The 22,281-nt window shown below is 51.7% G+C and overlaps 1 protein-coding gene across 1 annotated transcript in view; it reads left to right on the top strand.

Annotated features, from left to right (window-relative positions):
* The window catches only part of LOC129670104 (protein sidekick-1-like), a gene marked incomplete at its 5' end in the record, with an annotated part of 897,806 nt that overhangs the window by 788,522 nt on the left and 87,003 nt on the right, over positions 1–22,281 (top strand). The window contains 5 exons of the mRNA XM_055598542.1: positions 1,179–1,329; positions 2,272–2,509; positions 9,843–9,958; positions 11,857–12,046; positions 14,984–15,082. Coding sequence (XP_055454517.1) covers positions 1,179–1,329; positions 2,272–2,509; positions 9,843–9,958; positions 11,857–12,046; positions 14,984–15,082 — 794 coding nt within the window. The remainder of the gene's footprint in view (positions 1–1,178; positions 1,330–2,271; positions 2,510–9,842; positions 9,959–11,856; positions 12,047–14,983; positions 15,083–22,281) is intronic.

The raw sequence follows: 22,281 nt of genomic DNA, 5'->3' as shown, positions 1-22,281 counted from the left end.
TACCTAGAATCCCCCAGTGAGGGGCTGGGGTGTGGCTCAGTGGTAGAGCACCTGCCTAGAATCCCCCAGTGAGGGGCTGGGGTGTGCTCAGTGGTAGAGCACCTGCCTAGAGTCCCCCAGTGAGGGGCTGGGGTGTGGCTCAGTGGTAGAGCACCTGCCTAGAGTTCCCAGTAAGGGTCTGGGGTGTGGCTCAGTGGTAGAGCTCCTGCCTAGAATCCCCCAGTGAGGGGCTGGGGTGTGCTCAGTGGTCGAGCACCTGCCTAGAATCCTCCAGTGAGGGGTTGGGGGCATGACTCAAAGGTAAAGGACTTTTGCTTAGCATACTCAAGGCCATTACCCTAGAAGGAGGTAGAGATAAGTCTGATTGACTGAAGGCCTCACATGCACTTTGCAGCTGTGCTACATACCAGGATAGGTATGAACTCTGGCAATGCCCTCTGCCATTCAAAACACTGGAATTTCAAAACTGTGTTTGGTGGCAACATTGGGACATTTGGTTCTGTTCTGAAGGACCTTAATCCCCTCATGTTACCCTGAACTTGAGTCAGCCAATGGCAAGTGACCACTTAAACTTCTATCCATCTTCTCCATCAAATCTGCTTCACCTGGCCATGAAATCATACTGAGTCTCTTGAGACCTTTCTCTAAAGGCTTTTATTAAGGAAAGGCGCTTCTTGTTTTCCTGTTGCTGCCATGAACTACCCTGAGAAAAGCGCCTTAAGGAAGGAAAGGGTTGTTCTGCACTGGGGGGAAGCTAATCCAGCAGGAGAGTGAGGCAGCTGCTCACCTGGCCTCCACCAGCAGGAAGCAGAGAACAGTAAATGCACACTGCTCTTCCTCCACTTACACAATCCAGGATTCCAACTAGGGGATAGCGCCACCCACAGTGGGCAGGTCTGCCACTTCAATGAGTCTACACAAGGTAATCCCTGCAGGCATGCCCAGGGGCATGTCTTCCAGATAACTCTAAATCCTGTCAGACTGACAGTTAACACTACCCATAGATGGACTCTGTATTCTATATCTGATCTATATTTTTCACCAGCGCAATTAGGTGTCCTTGAGTGGTGGCCTTGGTTGCACAGGAAGACCTGTGTGAGAGGAGGGCCCAAGGAGGCCTTGTTCTGTCCTGTTGTCCTTTGCTTTGGAATAACAGCGGTTCACATTTTCTCCTCCAGGTTTCGAATGAGGCAAGTGAACATCGTAGGTCCCAGCCCCTTCAGCCAGTCATCCCGAGTCATCCAGACCCTGCAGGCCCCACCGGATGTGGCTCCAACTAGTATCACTGTCCGAACGGCCAGTGAGACCAGCCTGCGGCTGCGCTGGGTGGTGAGTTGTGGGCCATGGGGTGGAAGCCACTAGCCAGCGGTGCCTTCCCTGCTTGCCCAGGAGTCAGGACTTAACCGTATCGCTCTCAGGCTGTTCCCTCATCAAAGCTAATCCCATTATTAAACCACAAAGTATTACACTGTGTGATTAGGGTAAGAGCTCAAGCAGCCCCGGATTTCTTATTAATTGGTATCATCGTTTGCTCTCTTCTTGGAACTCTGAGTGCTCTTTCCGGGGAGGACACAGAAAGTGCTAAGTACAGGATCTGAAAGCCCTTAAGCTTGGTCAACATAGAACCGATACGCAATTATTTGTAAGAGAGCCAGTCCAGTGTTTAATCAGAAATTTTCTCCCTCAAAGTTCAACCAAGCTATATGAAAGGGAATAATTTCCGGCAAAAGTCACTGAAAGAATTTTGTTGAGTTAACAGAAGAAAACGTTCATGGAGGGTAGACCAGAAGGCTGCAGGGATGAGGCCAGGGAGATAGGCTCAGTATGTAAAGTCCCTATTGTGCAGGCATGAGGGCCTAAATTCTCATCCGCAGCGCCCACATGAAAAGGCAGGCATGAGGGTGCCAGCTGTTGCCCTAGCACTGAGGAGTGGAGACAGGAGGATTCCCTAGAGCTTGCTGGGCAGCGAGTCTTCCCAAGTCAGCGAGATCCAGGTTCATTGAGAGGCCCTGTCTCAAAAACTGCAGTGAGGAGGAGAAGAGGAAGACATCCAACACCAACCTGAGGCCCCCACAAGCACATGGGTATGAACATGTGGACATGCACACGACCCACATGTGTGCATACGTAGACACTAGAAAGCGCCAGGGAAATTCACCTAAGAGAATGCTTTCCACGGAGTTGGCACCATAGGACGGGTTTCTTGTGGAAGCCCCTCAAAGGCGGCAGTTAGGAGGTGTCCACTCATGCCAGCCTGTCGTTTGTTGGCAGCCCCTGCCTGACTCCCAATACAACGGGAACCCCGAGTCTGTGGGCTACAGAGTGAAGTACTGGCGTTCTGACCAGCCATCCTCAGCGCTGGCCCAGGTTGTCAACGACCGGCTGGAGAGGGAGCTGACGATCGAGGAGCTGGAGGAGTGGACGGAGTACGAACTGCGGATGCAGGCCTTCAACGCCATCGGGGCTGGGCCCTGGAGCGAGCTGGTTCGGGGCCGCACACGGGAGTCAGGTGAGAGGGCAGAGGGCAGGTGCGGAGACAAGGTTCTCTGTGCCTCAGTAGAGATGAGGTTTGGTGGTCCTGTCTCCACATCCCAGGGTAGCAGAGTGTCCTCATGTCTTACCTGCGTCTAAGCTGATGTCTTCCTGACCCCAGCTTAGACAGGCTTTGATGTTCAGCAAAGCTTTGTCCAGACTGTCTCAGTGTTTTGGTTTGGTTTGCTGTTTTGGTTTGCTGTTGCTGTGATAAAACACACTGATGTAAGAGCTCGCTTCCTCCTGTATGGACAGATCCAGAACAGAGAGTGAAGCTGCCCCCTAAATGGCTCTTCCTTCTTAGTTAACCCAATCAGGATAATTCCTCATGGACACGGCCAGAGACCGACCTAAAACAGATCATTCTTCTTGGGTGTGCCCAGGCTCTAGACTCCTGGGCACCTCCACAGCCCGGCAAGTCGATAACCTGTGTCAGCCGTCCCCTAGAGGCAGGCATTCCTTTCAATTCAAACAGGTGCTGGGCTTACTTTATGAGGTTTTTTTTTTTTTTATTTTCCAGAGCTGAGGACCGAACCCAGGGCCTTGCGCTTGCTAGGCAAGCACTCTACCACTGAGCTAAATCCCCAACCCCACTTTATGAGTTTTTAAGTTAATGGTAATGTTCATTATTAGTGATAAGAAGCAGGAAGCAGAAATTCCCTGTGAGATGAAACTGATACACCAGGCATCAAGCCCGGCTCGTCAAGAATGAATGCAGACAGTGTATGTTCAAGGGCCTGCTGCAGTAAGAAGTGCCTGCCCCCTGAGAGGCTCAGCACAGTGGAGGGTGTGATGTCTCATTGTTTGGGTTCTGAGGTGGGGCTCCTGTGTGTTGTTAACTGTATTCTGTGGGGGTCTTTCAAGGACCGGGGCTCTGACATACTACGGGATTAGTCACAAGTGCTGAGATTAGAGGCAAAAACCTGCCATGCTGTTTGTGCAGTGCTGGAGAACCCAAGCAAACACTCTCCTGGCAGGGCCACGTCCCAGCCAGGAACACTCTGAATGCTCAGCATGTGTCCGGGAACCCAGCACCCCCACCCCCAGTGAGTGTCCCTGAAGAACTTACCCTCCACCCCCAGTGAGTGTCCCTGAAGAATCATCCCCCACCCCCAGTCAGTATCCCTGAAGAATCACTCCCCACCCCCAGTGTCCCTGAAGAATCACTCCCCACCCCCAGTCAGTGTCCCTGAAGACTCACCACCCCCACCCCCAGTGAGTGTCCCTGAAGACTCACCCCCCACCTCCAGTGAGTATTCCTGAAGACTCACCCCCCACCTCCAGTGAGTATTCCTGAAGAATCACCCCCCACCCCCAGTGAGTGTTCCACCATTGTGGCGACCAGCATACCTCTGTGGGGACCCTATTTAGAGAGGGGTTTACCAAGACCAGTCAGAGCTTTCTTCCAAATGAGGCTTTGTTTGTATCAGCAAGAAATGATGTCGACTTAGAGGGGTGTGAGCGTGTGGATGCTTTAAAAGTCTTTCCTCTTCCTCAGCTGAGTCTTTGTGACAAGGAAGGGACCTGGGCACGGCTGAAAGGGACAGCTTTAAATCCAGCAGTAGGCAGACCAATAAAACATTGCTCTGAAGAAACAAAACTTTGGATAGAGAACTAGAAAGCCAAGGATAAAAAGTATTTTTTCGAAGTCTTAAACTTTATCAATAGGCACAGAAGAAAAACAGAAAAATTGCCGGTAGCAGCAGGAGCTGTGCTCGGGTAGCCATTGTGGCTCTTCCCCGAGTGTTTGTTTGTTCATGTGTGTGCATGTCCATGTGCATGGGTGCACATGGTGGAGGTCAGAGGTCACGCTCCTTTGAGACAAGCTCTCTCATTGTCATGGAGCTCGTCAGTTAGGCTGGACTGGCTGGCCAGTGAGTACAGAGGAGCCTCTGTCCCAGCTTCCCCAGCGCTGGGATTATAACTGAGAGCCACCTCACCCAGGTTTTCTCCCCTTTTTATAGTATGTTTTACCTGCATGTGTGTCTTACATGCCTGGTACCGGCCAAGTCCAGAAGAGGGCATCAGACCCCCTGGAACTGTAGCCACAGACAGTTGTAAACTGCTCTGTGGAGCTGGGAATGGGACCTGAGTCCTCTAGCAGAGCAGCCAGTGCTCTAACTGCTGAGCCATCCTTCCAGCCCTCTGCTTTAAAACAGACACACAAGCAAACAGGAAAACATGAGGACTGAGAATCAGATCCTCATGAGGGTAAGGCAATCATTTCCCTGTCTGAGCCATCTCCTCAGCTCTTCCCTCGTCTTTTTAGGACCTGGCCCTCTATGCCCACACAGGGACAGAAGGGCTAGCCTGTCATCCATGGATGTGTGGAGACAGTGTTCTTCTGTAGGGGACCACAAGTGCCTGCCTCAGGGAGCCACGTGTATCTGCCGAGGCTGCAGAGAAAACAGATGAGCACCCGGCCTGTGCCTGTGTCGGGTCTGGATTCTGATATGTCCTGTGTGTGTGGTCTGTATGCTCCCGGAAGAGAGATCCATGCACAAGCCTGATCGCAGAAAGCAAAAGCACAAACAACAGCAAATTAGATAAATTAGACCTCATCGAAAGGAAAGTGTCAGGGCTTTAAATGGGAATATAGGAACTATCATACAGGAAATGAGAAAGCCTCAACTGGAAGGTATCTCCCCAAGCGCTATGTCTGGCGTGGGGTTCCGATATAAACACCCAAGACCTCTTACTTCACAATAAGAAGGCAAATGATCCTATTAAGAATGGAGCAAATGCCTGAACAGACAGTTCTCCAGAGACGGAGACAAATGGCTAATGGGCACATGGGAAGGAGCGCAGCATCATTAGCCAGGAAAGAAATGCAAATCCAAGTCGTACAGAGATGCCACTTCAGACCCACAAGAAGGTCAAAACGGAAAGCACGGCTTAGTGAATGTTTGCAGGGTTGCAGAGGGATCAGAGCTTTATGCATCGGGCAGCAGTTGGATTGTGCAAAATCTGAAACACAAACTTACCACTTAAAACAGGTAGCTCACCCTTAGGCATACTCTTCCCTCGTGATAAAATACCAGGCAGGAAGCAAACTTGGGGAAGGAAGGGTTGGTTGCAGCTCTCAGGGCTGCCACAGTTGCCTTGGCGGGGGAGTGCAAACAGGCTTCTGAGAGCGGTGAACGCTAGCTCTCAGATCACTTCCTCCTTCTATGCAGTCCAAGAACCTAGCCCCTGGAGTGGTGCTCCCCTCCTTCAGCCTGGGGTTCCTCACCTCTGTCTAATCCAGCTGATCCCTCACAGGCATAGACAGTCTAAACCGGTCGCTCTGGGCTGCATGAATTACAACACACACCCGGAGACTCTCCAGTGGGGGCCACTGTTGTGCTGATGGTCCCGGAGGACTCAGCTTCTCTACCTCCTGCCTTGGGGGCCTCTCCCTTGGGCCAGCATGCCCTTCCCAGCTGTAGCAATTTGGACTCTTTATTTTATTATTCCTCTCTTTTGATTCTAGTGTGACCTGGGCTAGCCTTGAACTCTCTCTATAGCTGAGGATGACCTTGAACCCCTGATTCCCCCTCTGCCTCCCTCTCTCCCTCTCTCCCCCCCTCCCTTACCCCCCCCCCCGTGGCAGTCTTACAAGCTTGCTGGGACTATAGGGGAATTTCCACCACACCGTGTTTATGCGCTGCTAGAAGTCAGAGCTGGGGCTTCCTTCACGCTGACTTCTGTGACTCACCAATCTTCACCCCTTAGCCCTCCCCGCTAGAGAGCTCCTTCCTGATAGGCAGTGCCCAGCATTCTTGGTTGGCACAGAGTCACAGGGGCACTTTGCAGGAGCTGGCCGTTTGAGGTGTGGGGGTGCATGATAGAGTGAGCTGGGGAGGAGACCAATGGCACCCACCTGTGTCCAGAAAGTCTCACATCAGTTAACCAAAAGTCTTCCCTGAGACTTCATGTCACTGGGCCAGCAAGATGGCTCATCTGGCAAAGGCACTTGCCCCAAACCTGGCAACCTGAGTTCAATCCCTAAGACCCACAGAGTAGAGAGAGCTGATTCCTGTAGGTTGACCTCTGACCTTCACATGCATGCTACAGTATGTGAAGTCCTACCCACATGTATGTTCTCTCTCTCTCTCTCTCTCTCTCTCTCTCTCACACACACACACACACACACACACTAATGTAAAAACATAAAGAATAATCTCACAATACACAGAAATACCCAAAAGGGGGTTAGAAGCAAAACCAAACATTTTTGAACCACGTTTAAATGAAGTTTAATAGTTTGAAGTGTGGTCTAACGGGTTCTGTGACGTATTATAAAGATAAATGAGACATGAACAGCTAAGAGAGGCCCCACGGGGCAGTGGAGAACAGCAGGGAGACCTCCCTGAAGGGGGAAAAAAATCAAGTGGAGAAAGAGAAAATAAGCATGCTGGGCCATTTTGGTTTTGATGAAAGGAGAATTTCTAAGAACATATCAAAACTTAGGATAAATTGGAAAAGAAGTCAAATGTTCCTGGGAACAGATAATGGGTACAATTCTTCTTCTTTACATCTAAAAAAAAAAAAAGGTAGGCTTTGTTCCAGGGGAATTTGAATCAGCTGAAATTTCAATCTGGAAATATGGCATTTCCTATACTTAATAGCCCTACCTGGCAGATTCTCTCCAGGTGGTAAACTGTGAGGTTCTGAGCCCAGCGCTAAGTCTCCAGGTTGCCCTGGCTCTTTGGAGACCCAGTTGGGCCTCCTGTGAGTGAATGATCGCGTAACCGCATCTCAGAGTAGGCACTTAAGAGTTGCCAAGATTGGCCCATAGGAAACAGGTGGGGGGCCAAGAGGTGAACCAATTGGGTTGCTATGACGATGCCCTCTCTCTCTTTAAAGAACAGGGACAGTTTTCAGAACACAGCATAAATGTAACAGGCATACAACACATTTGGGGTTGCAATTTTATTTTAAATCAAGTCAGAAAATGGAGTCTGATAAACAGCATGCTTCCACGCTTGTAACAATAGCAGCCCCTTTTACTTAGTGATCCAAAGTACTGTTTTATCGCTTTTTAAAAATTAAAATAAAATAAGCATCTACGTAAGCAGTTTTTCAGGCAAGGCCGCAGTAGCATTTAAGGTGACCAGGGAGCCCTGCAGGTGGAGCACAGACAAGCCCTCTGCCTCTGAGAACTGAGTCAAGTCATCAATGGTAGTTGCACTGACTCTTTTAGGGAAACACGAACAAACAGCTGATCACCATCTGGTGCGCCAGCCACGTTCCAAAGCGATGGTTCTAGCCAAGTCCTCCTTGGGGAAGCAGTAAGTTTATTGGGCTCCCTGCGAGCATAGGTGAAGTGTTACTGGCGGGATCGTGAGTGACCCAAAGCGGCTGAATCGCTGCAAAGCCCCACCCATCAAGGACACAACCCACCCATCAAGGATGATGGCCCCAAGGAAACTGCAGCACAGTCTCCCTGTCGGTCAACTTGCAACTTCTTATAGAACCTAGCATCTCCCACAATGCCTTGCAGCTGAGGAAGGCCAGAAGGGAGTGATGGCTGGAATCTTAGGTGAGGGTCTGGTGACTCTCTTCCGACTTGAGACCATCAATAGCTCCACCAACCAACTGACATGGCCACCTGTGATGACCTATAGTGTCAACTTGGCAGGATCTAGAATCACCTAGGAGGCAAGCCTCTGAACACGCCGGTGAGGAGTTATGTAGATTAAGTTAACAGAGGTGGGAAGACACAGTGCACTCTCTAAGTATGGGCAGCGCCGTTCCCCAGGCTGGCGTCCTGGGCTGCGCAATAAGGAGAAAGAGAGCTGAGCCCCAGCATCCATCTCTCTCTGCTTCCTGGCTGTGGAGACAATGTGACCAGGCGCTTTGTACTTCTACTGCCGTTACCTTCCCCACCAGGATGGACTGTGCACCCTCAGACCGTGAGCCAGACTCAACCCTTAAGTTGCCTTTTTATCACCGCAACAGAAAAGTAAATAATATACTTCCTGTTTGTTCTTCTGCTCAATTATTACCTTGGCTGTGAGCCCAGGTGATCTCTGCCGGAATGGAATGATCATGTTATCCAGCAACAGTCCTTACCTGTGACATGTGTGTCTCATTCACATCTTATTTTGCTGGATAACTTTCAACGGCCATGTCTGGGAAGAAGGTTCATCTTCTAGTCGGGCTGACTGTCAATCATTGCCCTTCCGAACACCGGGAGGATCGCCGAGCTCCATCCTTGAAGTGTACTCATACGGCGTTCTTATGCTGGGCCGTGCTCACAGACCCATCCTGGCCAGGCTGAGTGGGTTAGGAGAGGTTCTTCGTGTCTCTAGGAAAGCAGGGCCACCTCCTAGGTGCTGCCTCTGTGGTGCTGGACAAGTGGGCAGCCAGTGACTTCTGCCATGATTCCACCTCCAGGAAGATCCCTGTGGGTAGAGGGAGAAGAATGGATGATGTTCCACCCAGTGTCATTCCCAGCTTGTTCTGTTAGGCTGTGTCTTGACCAGCACCTCCCTTCCCCCTTCTCTTGAGTAACGGTGATCTGTCCGAAGTTTTTTTATTTGAGATCGGGGAGACAGCTCATTTGGTAAAGCATTTGCTGTGGAAGGGTGAGGCCCCGAGTTCAAGCTCCAGAGCCCATATAGAAAATCCAGGACTGGGGGAAGGGGGTAAGAGGCTCCCTGGGCCTCACTGGCCAGTCCACCCAGATAAACCAGCAAGCCCCAGGCAGCAGTGAGAGAGCCCGTCTAAAGCACAACATGGCCGGTGTCCTGAGGGGTGTTACCCAAAGTCCGCCTCCAGCTAACAGACACACACATACAGAGATAAACACACTCCCCCATACACAGCCGAAGAATCCCTGGGTCCAGCCTTCCGTCCGTCACCCCCTCCAGCCACCTCCTCTCTGCAGCCCTCACGGACCTCCATGCTTGGCCATCTCAATAAGCTAGTAGCCATATGAAATTGAGGAATTCCTGTTCGAGATAAAAGCCTACAGCTCTTTAAGTTATTACCCGAAACAGACGGAGCGCGTTTTCTTGCTGGCTGGGCTTAGGTAGAATTGAGTTCTAAATACCCAGGATTTACGGAATTTGTTGCTCATAATAAAGAGATTTACATATGTTCTGTGCACCTACAGGCTTATCTGATCCACACATAGCACTCAGAACCACTGCTGTTTCAAGGATATCCTGATGGATGTGTGTGTGCTGTGTGCACGCATGTGCGTGTGCATGTGTGTGGTGTGTGTCCATGTGTGTGTGCCTGTGTGTGTGTCTAAAAATGCCCCTCTGTTCAGAGCCAGCCAGTGACTGCTGATGCCAACCGTGTGGTGCTTTCTTCTGCAGTCCCTTCAGCTCCTCCTGAGAATGTGTCCGCGGAGGCCGTCAGCTCCACCCAGATCCTACTGACGTGGGCTTCCGTCCCTGAGCCGGACCAGAATGGGCTCATCCTGGGCTACAAGGTTGGTGCTCATGCTGACTTTGCTCCGCCTTCTGGGCTAATGGGGAGATGTCAGAGATCTGTCACCTGGGCCAGTTCCTGACTTTATCGTCTATCCTGTCTGGGAAGGACTAGGAGAACTGCTCCCCAGGCATCAGCCAGGGCACAAATGCAAGTGGGTCCCTGACCAGCAAGCCAGGTCCTGGCTCTGCCTGGCCTGGCTCAGGCATCCTGGGCCCTGGGCCCATGAATGGATGCAGCTTCCGTCTCCTGCATTGTCGGATGAGAATGACCATAGTTGCCACTTCCCAGAGCTGCTATGAGAAATTGGGGGCTTTATGGGAAGTGGCCTTTGCTTCTTCAGAGGGCTGATTTAGGGTGAGCCTAGGCAGGGCTGTCTTCTGTTAGAGTTGGACTTTTCCTAGCTTCTCTGGGTCCCATCTTCTAAGCTGCTGTCTAGACTCTTTAAAACCCATTTCTTTCTTCTTTCTCAAAGGTGCCCAATGCAATTTCCTGGCTCTGTCTCTCTCTCTAGCTCTAGTCTCCCAAGCAACACAATAGGCATCTCTAATTCTATTCACTAATGCTCTCATGGGATGATCAACTGGACTGGAACAGTAGAGCCCCTGCCTAGAATCCCCCAGTGAGGGGCTGGGTGTGGCTCACTGGCAGAGCTCCTGCCTAGAATCTCCCAGTGAGGGGCTGGGGTGTGGCTCAGTGGTAGAGCCCCTGCCTATAACCCCCAGTGAGGGGCTGGGGTGTGGCTTGGTGACTAATTGCTTGTCCATCATTCATGAGTCCCTGGCTTCAATCCCCAGTAAAATAAGAAAATGCCTTCTACATATCTTCAGTGGGTTTTAGGCATTCTTTTCCCTCTTGCCTTTCAGTAACTGGTTTTCTTTCTGGTTTTTTTTGGGGGGGAGGGGCTATTTATCAGACAGGATCTCACACTACAGCTCAGGCTAGCCTGGAACTCACTATGCAGCACTAGCTGACCTTGAACTCATAGCAGTCTTCCCCCATGGTCTTTCAAAGTGCTGGAATGGCAGGCTTACCCACTCTGCCCTGCTGCCTTTCTGACACTAAATCTCAGTGGCTCTCCTCTGAGCTCACATGCACTCCTCTGCATAAGTGTTGTAAAGGCTCCCTTCTGGATCCATGCTATGCGGCACTCCCAGGGAACGTGGCGATCCAGGGCATACAACAGGGACATGACAGTGCCTCCTGCTGCATGTCCTCTGCTGCACAGCAGTCCTACTGTGTGCTCGGTGGACAAAGCTCCATGCCACACCCCTGCTTCCCACAGGGAAATGCTTCCTGCGCTGTCTTCAGATGTCTCCCCGATAACCTCCTCTGTTATAGTGCTTGGATCACTTACCTTGGGGAACAGTTCATAGGGCTGAACGTAGAGGGAGGACTGAGGGGAGGAGTAGGAGGAGGTCCTGGAGGAGCTCATCTCCGGTCATCCCTGTCGGGGGCAAGCCTTGGGTTCACATGGGGAAAAGCAGATCTGCTAGGTCAGGAACACTCCCCCCCCCCCTTTTTTTTATTCAAGGGACTTCTTAGAGCCACAAGCTCCATTTATAGGAAGCAAAAGGTCTGTGCCCAAGACCAAGCTTCAGTGAGAGCATTTGGCATGGCTGCAGTTGAGAGCTTCAGATCTTGCCAAATTGTGCCCGGGCAGCCAGATCACCAGGCTGTGGACAGATCTGTGTGACAACAGCCACTGTTCTGCAGTATAGGTGCCTCAAGGCCACCTTTCGCCTAGATGCCAGTGGATAGAAATGAGATCCCAAACTCCCTCAACACAGCTGCCCCCATGCAGGAGAGCCCGTGGGTTGGGTCCTTGCTGGTAGCCTGTCGCATGGAGTGCCCATCCGGGCACCCGATTAGCCTAACCGTCTGCACGTGACGCTTCAGATTCTGTACCGAGCCAAAGACCTGGACCCGGAGCCGAGAAGCCACATGGTTCGAGGGAATCACACGCAGTCTGCTCTGCTGGCCGGCCTGCGCAAGTTCGTGGTGTACGAGCTGCAGGTGCTGGCCTTCACGCGAATTGGGAACGGTGTCCCCAGCTCGCCCCTCGTCCTGGAGCGCACCAAAGACGACAGTAAGTACATGGCTGCGGCCTTCTGGCTTAATTCCCCAAGCCACACCAATCAGACTGCAGCTGTTTTTAATGTAAATTTTTCAAACACTTTTTTTTTTTTCTAGTTAACAGAAACAAAACAAAAATTACTTTCCAGTCACTGGGCATTTATGTGGCAAATTTGAGCCTGGAGACGATTGTTACAGCCCGATTATGGACTGTGCGGAATCTCGGTCCTGACTATGCTATGGGCAGGCGCTTGTGAGGGTTGGCTAGGGTATGAAGCATGAGCCCATCCTCTTGGTAACAGCTCTACAGATCCAGATGAAAACTCCCCTCTGGACCTGTGTCCATTCTCATGGGGAGTGCAGGCCTCAACATTTGCATTCGGGTTGTTAATTACAAGTTCCTGCTAAAGAGCAACATGTTTGACAGCACCCAGGGGCCCCCAGCTCCGGTGCTTCCAGATTTGAGTAACAAGCACATCTTACTGGCTTTGTTTTTATGGGAACCTAAATCATCAGTAAATATGTTTTTCCACTTTGCAGATGTCAAACACTTAAAGGTTAGCTCCTTCGCACGATCGTTATTAAACAGGCCATAATGAATATGTCAGGGGGAAAATACCGATCGGCCCAAGCACCCACCTCGGGATCAGAAGTGTCTGACAGAATGGAAACGATAGTGTTGCTTAAGCACCTTGGTATGGTTAATGAGCCACAGCATGCCCGTCTTCCGCTTTCACACAGCACGTGGATCGAGCCTTGGCTCTGTATTATTTACTTAGCCTAGTGGAAGGAGGGCTGATTTGGCTCACGGTCTGAGGGTCCTGGCCACTCCGGCAGGAAGGCACAGTGGCAGGAGCGGAGGCGGCCGGTCACATTGTAATCACAGTCAGGAAGCCGAGATGGGTGAATTCTGATGCTCAGCTCGCTTCCTCCCTTTTGACTCAGTCTTTGACCCCAGCCCACGGGATGGTGTTGGTCACACTTGGGATAGGTCTTCCCACCTCGGTTAGCCTAATCTAGGAAATCTGTCACAGATGTGCCAGGACAGACAGACATGTCTCTCAGGTGATTCTAGAGCCTGTCATGTTCACTGTCACAACCCTCACTGCTTCTGTAGGATGACTCCTTCAGCTTTCTCCAAGGCAAGGGGTTAGAGGCAGGTGGGAAGCACAGGGGCACAGTGACTGGTCCATGCTAGCCGCAAGTCGTACCCATCGCCCGTGTGTGCGCATTCCAGCTCAGTCCCCTGAAAAGAGAGAGAGAGCTTTTAGAAACTCCGTCCGTGTTCACTGCCATTACTCTTCCTAAAGGACCCCTCTACTCAGGCAATGTTTGTTTTTCTTTTGCTGTTTTATTATTTATATAAACATGTCTTCTTTCTTCACTTTGACACAATCCATTCAGCCTCAGGGACAACGCAGGAGGTCACTGCTATGTCACACCGGCGTTATAAATTAGTCCTGACATCTGAGCCTGTGGCCTCCTCTGAACATTTGTTTCCCCCGTGTAGAGGTAACAGCACACAGGTCCACATTCACCTGCCCAGAATGGGCATTCCCCGTATCCTGTTTCTGCATCAGCTGCTCCGTGCCGTTGCGTGGAGATTGATCTGTGATTACGTCCCATGAGAAGGCTTCGCACGGGCCACACACTAACTTGCCTGCTCGCTTAAACAAATCTGTTTCCTGAGGGCTGAAGCCCTATTACTTAGTCTTTCCACAAGACATAACCGCATTTTAAATTATCTGCGCACTGAGCCACAGAGAAGAATTATTATACGCATCTGTGAGCACCAGCTCTTAATTTTCTAAGGCAGGTGAGTGAGGCAAGCGTAGGCCAGGAAGCGCAGATTGTCAACGTGCTTCATCAGTGGCTGTGGGGGCTAAGGGATACATTGTTGCATTGGTTGCTTTTGTCCTGGCTGTACCCAAGTACCTGACAAAAGCAACTTAAGGAGGAAGCTTTATTTGGCTCACAGTTGGAGGGTGCACAGTCCATCATGGTGGGAAGGCATGAGCAGGAGGCTGAGGCAACTGCTCACATTGTGTCACAGTCAGGAAGCAGAGAGAGGGTTGCTGGAGCCCAGCTTCCTTTCTCCTTTTTATACAGTCCAGGCTCTGAGCCCTGGGACAGGGACACCCGTGTTCAGAGTGTGTCTTCCAACCCCAGTTAGCCCAATCTGGAACGCCCTTCACAGACATGGCTGGAGCTGTGTCTCCTACCTGATTCTAGATCCCCCTGTCAAGGTAATGGTTAGTAACCATCATAGTTGCCAATCGCCTGCTCTACGAATGTCAAACCCAGCAAAGGAATCTGGACTCACAGTGGTGAAATACTTACCTCAAAGTCATAAGTGACCCTCGGGCTAGTGTTGCTGTGAGCTGTTTGTTATGTCATACAAGTGTAGCTTCAGAACGTGGTTTTCTAAACCAGGTGGGCAGGATTCAAAACCATCACAGTTATACAGAGCCAGTGAGGGTCCAGAAGTCCTTCCTTGATAACATGGACTGGAAAGACAAATCACCTTTATCTTCAGTAAACAGCTACTGAATAAGCATGAGGACCTGAGTTCAAATCCCCTAAAGCCCACATAAAGAGCCAGGTATAAAATTAAAAATAAGGGCTGGAGAGATGACTCAGCAACTAGAATGCTTGCTGCTCTTTCGGAGGATCTGTGTTCGATTCCCAGCACCCATATTGGGCAGCTCGTAACTGCCTGTCACTCCAGCTCCAGGGGATCTGATGCCCTCTTCTGGCCTCCTTAGCCACATGCTGCATACACGCAGCATAAATCACAGACAAAAACACATGAATAATAAATTAATCATTTTGAAAGGCAGATTGATTATTTTAAACATAAATAAAAAAGGAAACCACAGGGAGGACCGTGGTGGTCACTGGAGCACGGGGCTGTCCACGGAACCCCCTGTCTCACTGTGTCTCCCTTCAGCCCCAGGCCCCCCCGTGCGGCTGGTGTTCCCCGAAGTGAGACTCACTGCAGTACGGATCGTGTGGCAGCCCCCAGAGGAGCCCAACGGTGTGATTCTGGGTAAGGAGCGCTGGGAAAGGGCGAGAGATTTGTTCCCTCCCGTTTCTGTTAGACGGTGAGGAGTGGACACAATCACAGCGCAGCAGCACCCCGGGCACAGAGCACCACAGGCCTCCTTTGCTCCTGAGGAGGGCACGGAGGCTTTCTCCTGCAGTGAAATTTACATTTTATTAACCCAGATTTCCCTCCATTTGTTTGCGGTCCATGGCAAGCCCATTCGTAATCGACCCCCTTCCACTCCAGGCTGTGGGAGGTGTTTGGGAGGTGGCAGGCTAGTTTTTCATAGTCGGCGCTGACCTGGCTCTTGGAAGCATCTGTCTCCCACTATGAGGCCCGAGCTGACCCGTGGGAGAGGCTGCCGGGATGACATGTGAACCTCAGGCATCTGACTTCACAGAGCCAGACGCAGCTCTGAGGAGGCTGGTGGAGAGCCAGCAAACGGCGCCAGTCGGCGCCTTTACTGGTTTACCCTCTCGATAAGTCAGTTAAGAGTCCATGCTCACTCCTGTTGCCTGGTGGAAGGCAGGACTGCGTGAGGCCTGCTCATTCTCAGCCCACCCCACCCCACCCCCGCCGCCTGAAGGAAGAGTTACTGCAAGTGATGGCTGACAGGATCCAGAGTCACTAACTTGGATGGAGGTTGGGGCGGGTGGAGCTGAGTCTGGGGTGGGGAAGGGGAGCCATGGCCCCAGCCCTGGGAGCAAGGGGCCTCTGGTGGCTTCTGCCTGAGAGCAGAGAGGACCCAGAGATGGGCCAGATGGGGATTATGGGCAAGCATGTGCTGAAGAGTGTGACACAAGGAAACCCAGGCACTTCAGGAAAAAGGTCACAGAATATGGGCAGACCCAGGTCCCTGGGGACGTCCACCTGGTCCCCATTTTACTGGGAAGTTCCCAGTAAAATTCTTCATCTGAAATCATGAGCGGGTGACACAAGTCACTGCTATTGGCTGCTTTTGATTTTGCCAGTGGAAGACTTGGTTTAAAGAAAGAATTCCACTTTTATTAAAGACAGATTCAGGGGCTGGAGAGGGCTTGGCAGTTAAGAGTGGCTGCTCTTTCAGAGGACCCAGGGTTGATTCCCAGCACCCACATGACAGCTCACAAACGAGCTCTAACTCCAGGGTATCTGACACCCTCTTCTGATATCCATGGACACCAGGCACACATATGGTACACAGTCATACATGAAGGCAAGACATCCATGTACCTAAAAAAAATAAGTCTCAGAAAATTTTTCAGGAGATTGAGGACTGGGGGGTGTCTCCGTAGAGTGTTTGCTATGTGAACATGAGAACCCAGGGTGGATCTCCTAAAAGCCGTGTGAAGGGAATTCAGGCATGCCGAGACATGCCTGTGATCCCAGCACCGGGAGTGTGGACAGGTGGAGCCCATGGACTCGCTGCATAGGCAGCCTCATCAAACTGGGAAGTCCCAGGCCAGTGAGAGACCCTGCCTCAAAAAACAAAGTGGACAGTAGCTGAGGAACCACACCTAAGGTGGTGTTCAGTACCCTACATACATACAGTATGCACACACACAAGCATACACACACACACACACACACACACACACACACACACACACGTCTGAAAACCCATGCATCTCCTGCAACACAGAGAAAGAGGCCCAAAGGGTGTGTTTTTGAGGAGTGCTTGCCTCTTTTGGGTGGGCCAGGATAACACCCAATCATCCACTCCAGGAGGCCAAGGCCTGTCCATTCCTTGACCTCCCATGGCGGAATCTCTGCAGCTACCAGATATGAGTGTTGCCATGAGCAAAGAGCTTCTGAGCCTGGTGGCCTTGAGGTTGCAAATGCTTGTAGCCACAATCACAGTGGCTATGGAAGCCCCTGAGGAAAGGAGCTCTGGCTGGAAAAGGAAGCAAGCCCCATCTGGAGCCAGCCCAGTGGGCTCAGGCCAGGGCTAGGGAAATGTCCTCGGAGCAGGTGGTCAGCACAGAAGCAAACCACGCTTTGGGAAGAGGCTGCTCTCAGCAGGGCCGCAGGCAGCAGATCACCGTGAAACAAACAGAGCCGGACACCCAGTTTCCCAGGAGCATTCCCCACAAGGCCACAGCAGAGCAGGCCACATTTCGGGCATTGGAGCACAATTCTAGAGTTCCAGTCTCTCACCCGAGTGCCTCCCACGCAAACACAGGGCCAGGTTCTTACCTGGGGTCCTCCTGTAAGATTCAGAGGAAGCCTCCTGCTCTCTGCTGCAGCGATGATCGAATGCCAAGACTGTAGTTTACAAAAATAAAGGGTTGTTCTCCTTAGGTTCACAGCGCTTCTCTCGTCAGCAAAATGCTAGACCCCGAGAAGGAAGTGACATGGTTTTCAAATGAGCCTAGTGCCCCCAAGTGGACGGTAGGCTGGGTCTAATGGGTTTGCAGCTACCTGGGTCCCACAGGAAATGATGGCATTTTCAGTGCAGTATTAAGGCAGGTGTTTAAGGGAAAAGGGTTTATATAGTTTCTGGGCCTGGGGGGCTAGCTGAGGTGAAGTGGTGGCTCTTGGGGTGTGCTTTGCTGGTAGGGCCTGTGCAGAGCTCACATGAGGTGGAGGGAGGACATACAAGAGAAAGCAGAGAGGAATTTTACAGGGCCTGGCTGTGGTTCTCAATCTGTGGGTCTCTGCCCCTTGGGGGGGGGGTCACATATTGGATATTCTGCAAATCAAATATTTACATTATGATGACAGTTATGAGGTAGCAACAAAATAAGTTTATGGTTGCGGGTGACCACAACGTGAGAGGCCACACTGAAGGGTCACGGCGGCAGGAAGGCTGGGAACCGCTGCTCTGTGGAGTTCAGGGAGTAGCTCTGTTGCCAGAGTGCTTGCATGCTCGGAACCCTGGGTAAACTGGGTGTGGAGGCACACCGCCATCCCAGGACTGCGGACGTGGAGGCAGGAGGACCTGAAGATAAGTTAAAGGTTATCCTCGGCGAGTTTAGTGAGTTCAAGGCTAGCCTGGGCTATGTGAGGCCCTGAAAACAGTAAGAGGGAAGCACACATATTTGGCAGGCTATCCCTTTAAGCAGGTTTGTTTAGGCAGGAGGAGGCAGCTGTGATGTGCCATTTGCATGGCTCAGGTCTAGGAGTGCGGTTGACGTTTCTCCCAGAGGCTTCGGCTCCACATTATCATAAGGCAGAGAAAAAGCAGGTGATGAGTAAAAGCCCAAAAGCTTCATGGCCAGTGCTCAGACCCCAGCCTGCCATTACTAACTAAATGGACTTATAAAAAGTCACTTGTGTTCCCAGGCCTCAGTTTCCCCATTTATGCCTCCCTTAGCTTGTGCAGCAAAACACACACACACACACACACACACACACACACACACACACACACGGGCCCTGTGTGTGTGTGTCCACGGGTATTCAGGTGTGGGCACCTGTGCCCACACAGAGGGAGAGGAGGACCCTGGGTGTCCTGCTCTATCACTCTCTGCTTTGTTCCCAGTGACTCTGGAGCTAGGCTGATGGCTAGCAAGCTCTAGTGACCCTCCTTTCTCTGTCCCCCGAGGTGCTGGGGTCACAGACATGCACATACAGCCACGCTTGACTTCTTACGTGGGTACCAGGGATTTTATGTGGGTACTCGTGAGCTCATGCTGACATAGCAAGCATCCTTACTCACTGGCCTAGTCTCTCAGCTGGGACCATTGAGTGTGATGTGAAGTCCTGGTGGGGCCATCACGGGAAATTACAAACCAATAGGGAGGAAATAGGTGATATTTACATCCTTGTAGCACCCTGTATCAGTCAGTGTTCAATAGAAGAAGAGAACTGATATGAGTATATATCACAAAGGGAATTAACTAGAGACAGGCTGGGGAAGCCAACAGTAGCCATCTGCATGCTGGAGAGGCCGAGAACTGGGTGGCTTGTCAGTCCCTGAGTCTGATATCTCAGAAGTCCCAGTCTGGTGCCTAGGGCCTGGAGGACGTTGGAAGTCTAAAGAAATTGGGTCCCGATGTCAGTGAAGAGTGGCAGTAACAGCAGCAACGTAAGAGCAGATGCATTTGCCAGCAGGGAGGGAGCAAAGGCAGGAAAGCAGAGCTCTGCTTTTCCTGCCAGTCTCTGTGTATCTGGGCTGCTGGAAGGTGCTGCCCACTCTGGAGCAGTCCCCCCTCTTCCTGGGAATGCCCTCACCTCCCTGTCTCTTAGTTGATTCCAGAGATGACAAAACTGACCGTCTCACACAAGTACTAAGTCTGGAGGCAGTAACTCTGTCAACTGGGCAGCGTGGTCTTTGTGTGGTTTGGGGTTGTAATGGCATCTGGTGATAGCAGATGCTATCTGGTGACCGGTCACCTGGGGATGGTTACGGCCAATACACCAGACCACAGACGCTGTAAGAGAGACAGACATTTTTTTTTTTTTTCTAAAGATCCTAGGTGTTGCTGGGTGGAAAGGAAAGCATCTGTTTTCCTGACTTACCTGGAATGGATGTTCCCGGGAGCTCAGGCTGCCACGGCAGTTTTCTAAGCCTGTGGCCTCAACTGCAGCTCACGCCTTCCCAGTCTGTATGAAAACACGTTCTTGCATTTCCTGAAGAGATTAACAGCATGAAGCAGCACTGGGTGCCCGGAGGGAGAGAGAACTCACTTATTTGCCTAGTAAATATTTTACCATGGAGAGCTCTGAGCAGTTACAGACTCCCTTTGGGGGTTTGTGGAACTACTTGAATATAGCCATCCGCCCCCAATGTGGCAGACTGTTCGCACACCCCTGAACACTGGTAAGCTAGGCTTCATGTGTGCATTCTTCAGAACTGTGCCCTAGCCAGGCCACACGCCCCAGATTCTGCTCACATCAGAAGGCCCCCAGCCAGCCAGGACCCAGCACCAACCTTGAAGGCTCTTTGAGAACCCTGCCGTGGCATTTCTGTGATCCCAGCCCTCCAGGAGAGAAGCTTCAAACCTACAGCTACATGCTGTGGGCTATGAGCAGGGCTTTGGGGACCCTTAGGCCTCTTCTGTATTCTCTGCCCCTTTGTGGACGTGAGCTGGGGGCTTCGTGGCCTCCAAGCAGCCAGCAAGGCCTAACAGCACCGTGTCCTGCTGATGGCCCCGCTTTGGGGCCCTGAGCATCACCAGGGAGACTGATGCCTTTGGTTGTCGGCATCGGTGCAGCCCAGAAAAGGTTCTCCGCTGCCTAGAATGTCAAGACAAAGCCCCAGACAGCTGTTCCAGCGCGCAGGGTCAGACTTGAAGGAGTGGGGACCCCGCGAGGCCTGTTGCCCACGGCTGTGTCGCCTTACCCCGTCCTCCCTCTGGCTTCCCCAGCCGGTTTTCTCGGCGAGCAGTGCCCCCTCCACCCTACAGCGCGTTCTGAAGGCAGCAGAAGCCTCTCATTGTGCATTTTAATCTTCCCTCTGGATCAGTGTCCCTCATGCTTGGCCTCGCTCTCTTCAATGCCCGTATTATCATAATTCACCCATAACCTTAAAAACAGGGCTTCTCTCAGGCCGCGCTCTCCTCCTCCTCTCCAGTAAGCGTGGCCGTTCTTTGCAAACACACCGCAGCCTCCTGACCTCAGCTCGCTGAGATCCCACCCGCTAATGCTTCTGACCATAATTACATAAGAAGCCTCATCCTCGGAACCGCTCTCAGCTCGGAACACCATCCGTCATTATTCTCTAAAAATGCAAGAGCTGCCTCTTTCATCGGAGGTATGCAGGAAAGAGACGGCCGGAGGTCCAGAGAATGAGCCTCTTCGGCGCGTCAGGGTGAGGAGCGGGTGTTAATTTTTATGTTCCGTGCAGCAGGGCGCAGGGCCTGCTAATGATGCCGCATTTATCGGAGGGAAAATAATAGGAAGGTACAAACAGAGGCCCGAGGGTGAGGAGTTTTCTCTCGGTAATAGCTCAGTGTGGGAAGTGGACTGCAGATAGAAAATAATAACCCAGATTCCCCGCAGTTAGGGACAAATGACACCGTGCCTTGTGGTTTCCATACATTATCTGCTGAGGCTACGCAGTGACTGTCCCAGATAAATATTCTTCTCCTTCTGTTTCTGAGACGGGGGGGGGGGGGGTCAAAGGTTAAGGGTAGCCCTGCGGCAAAAGCCCTCTTCCAGGAGAGGAAGGGGCTGGGCTGGACAAGCACGAGGATTGTTCCAGGATCAAGTTCCCAGATAAACGACGCCGTGTCTGCCGATAACCTGTGCACAGCGCCCACAGGCTGGAATCGTCTCTAGACGGCTGCCTGTGCCTGGTCCAGAGTAGATGATTTTTATAGGTGCCAATCACGCCACATTCCCCTGGGGGTTAATGACACTAAGAGTCTCCTCCTCTTGTTTGCCACCTGGGGCTTTTCTTGAGTTTCTTAAGAAAGTTTAAAATTTTTATTTGTGTGGGTGTGTGGTGTTTGTGCGTGTGTCTGTGTGTGTGTGGTACATGTGTGTCTGTGTGGTGTATGTGGTGTGTGTGCAGCTGCCATCAGAGAACACCAGGGGACTCCTGCCCTGTTACTGCTCAGGAATATGGCCAGCCCCACCTGCATACACAGGCAGGGACAAATGCAGGGCTATGAGGCAGACATGGTTACAGGTGAAAGGCCGGAACTGAGAGGCCTCTGTGCAAACGCTCTTCACTCGTTCATTGTCCGTATGAGCATGCGTGAGCTCCTGTCAGTGGGGTGTCACTTCCTAGGCACCGTCTGCCTTGTCTTTCGAGACAGGGGCTCTCACTGTCCTGAGGCTTGCTGGTTTGGCCAGCTGTCTCCATGGCCCAGAACTGGGATAAGAGGCACACCGCCACCCTTGGCTTTCTATGTGGGTGCTGGGATTGCACCCCAGTCATCATGCTTGAACAGCAAGCGCTGTGCTATTGAGCCTTTTCCTCACCATGAATGTTTTCAGCGACCTAGTGACAGGAGAGACAGCAAGAGTTACATGGGGGTAGGGACATGGCCAAGGTAAGCAAAGAATTGGACTGGGTTGGAACCCAGATCAAATGGCTACCTGCTCTCCAGTCAAGAACTTCCAAGAGAGATACATAGTTTGCACAGGTGACAACCAAGAGGCACTGAGCCACACCCCAGCCCCTCACTGGGGGATTCTAGGCAGGGGCTCTATCCCTGAGCCACACCCCAGCCCCTCACTGGGGGATTCTAGGCAGGGGCTCTACCACTGAGCCACACCCCAGCCCCTCACTGGGGGATTCTAGGCAGGGGCTCTACCACTGAGCCACACCC

The sequence above is a fragment of the Psammomys obesus genome, unplaced genomic scaffold (assembly GCF_907164565.1).
Source record: "Psammomys obesus unplaced genomic scaffold, mPsaObe1.curated_primary_1811, whole genome shotgun sequence".
NCBI classification, from domain to species: Eukaryota; Metazoa; Chordata; class Mammalia; order Rodentia; family Muridae; genus Psammomys; species Psammomys obesus.
The sequence above is the reverse complement of the archived record's forward strand: the minus strand, read 5'-3'. Positions and strand labels throughout refer to the sequence as shown.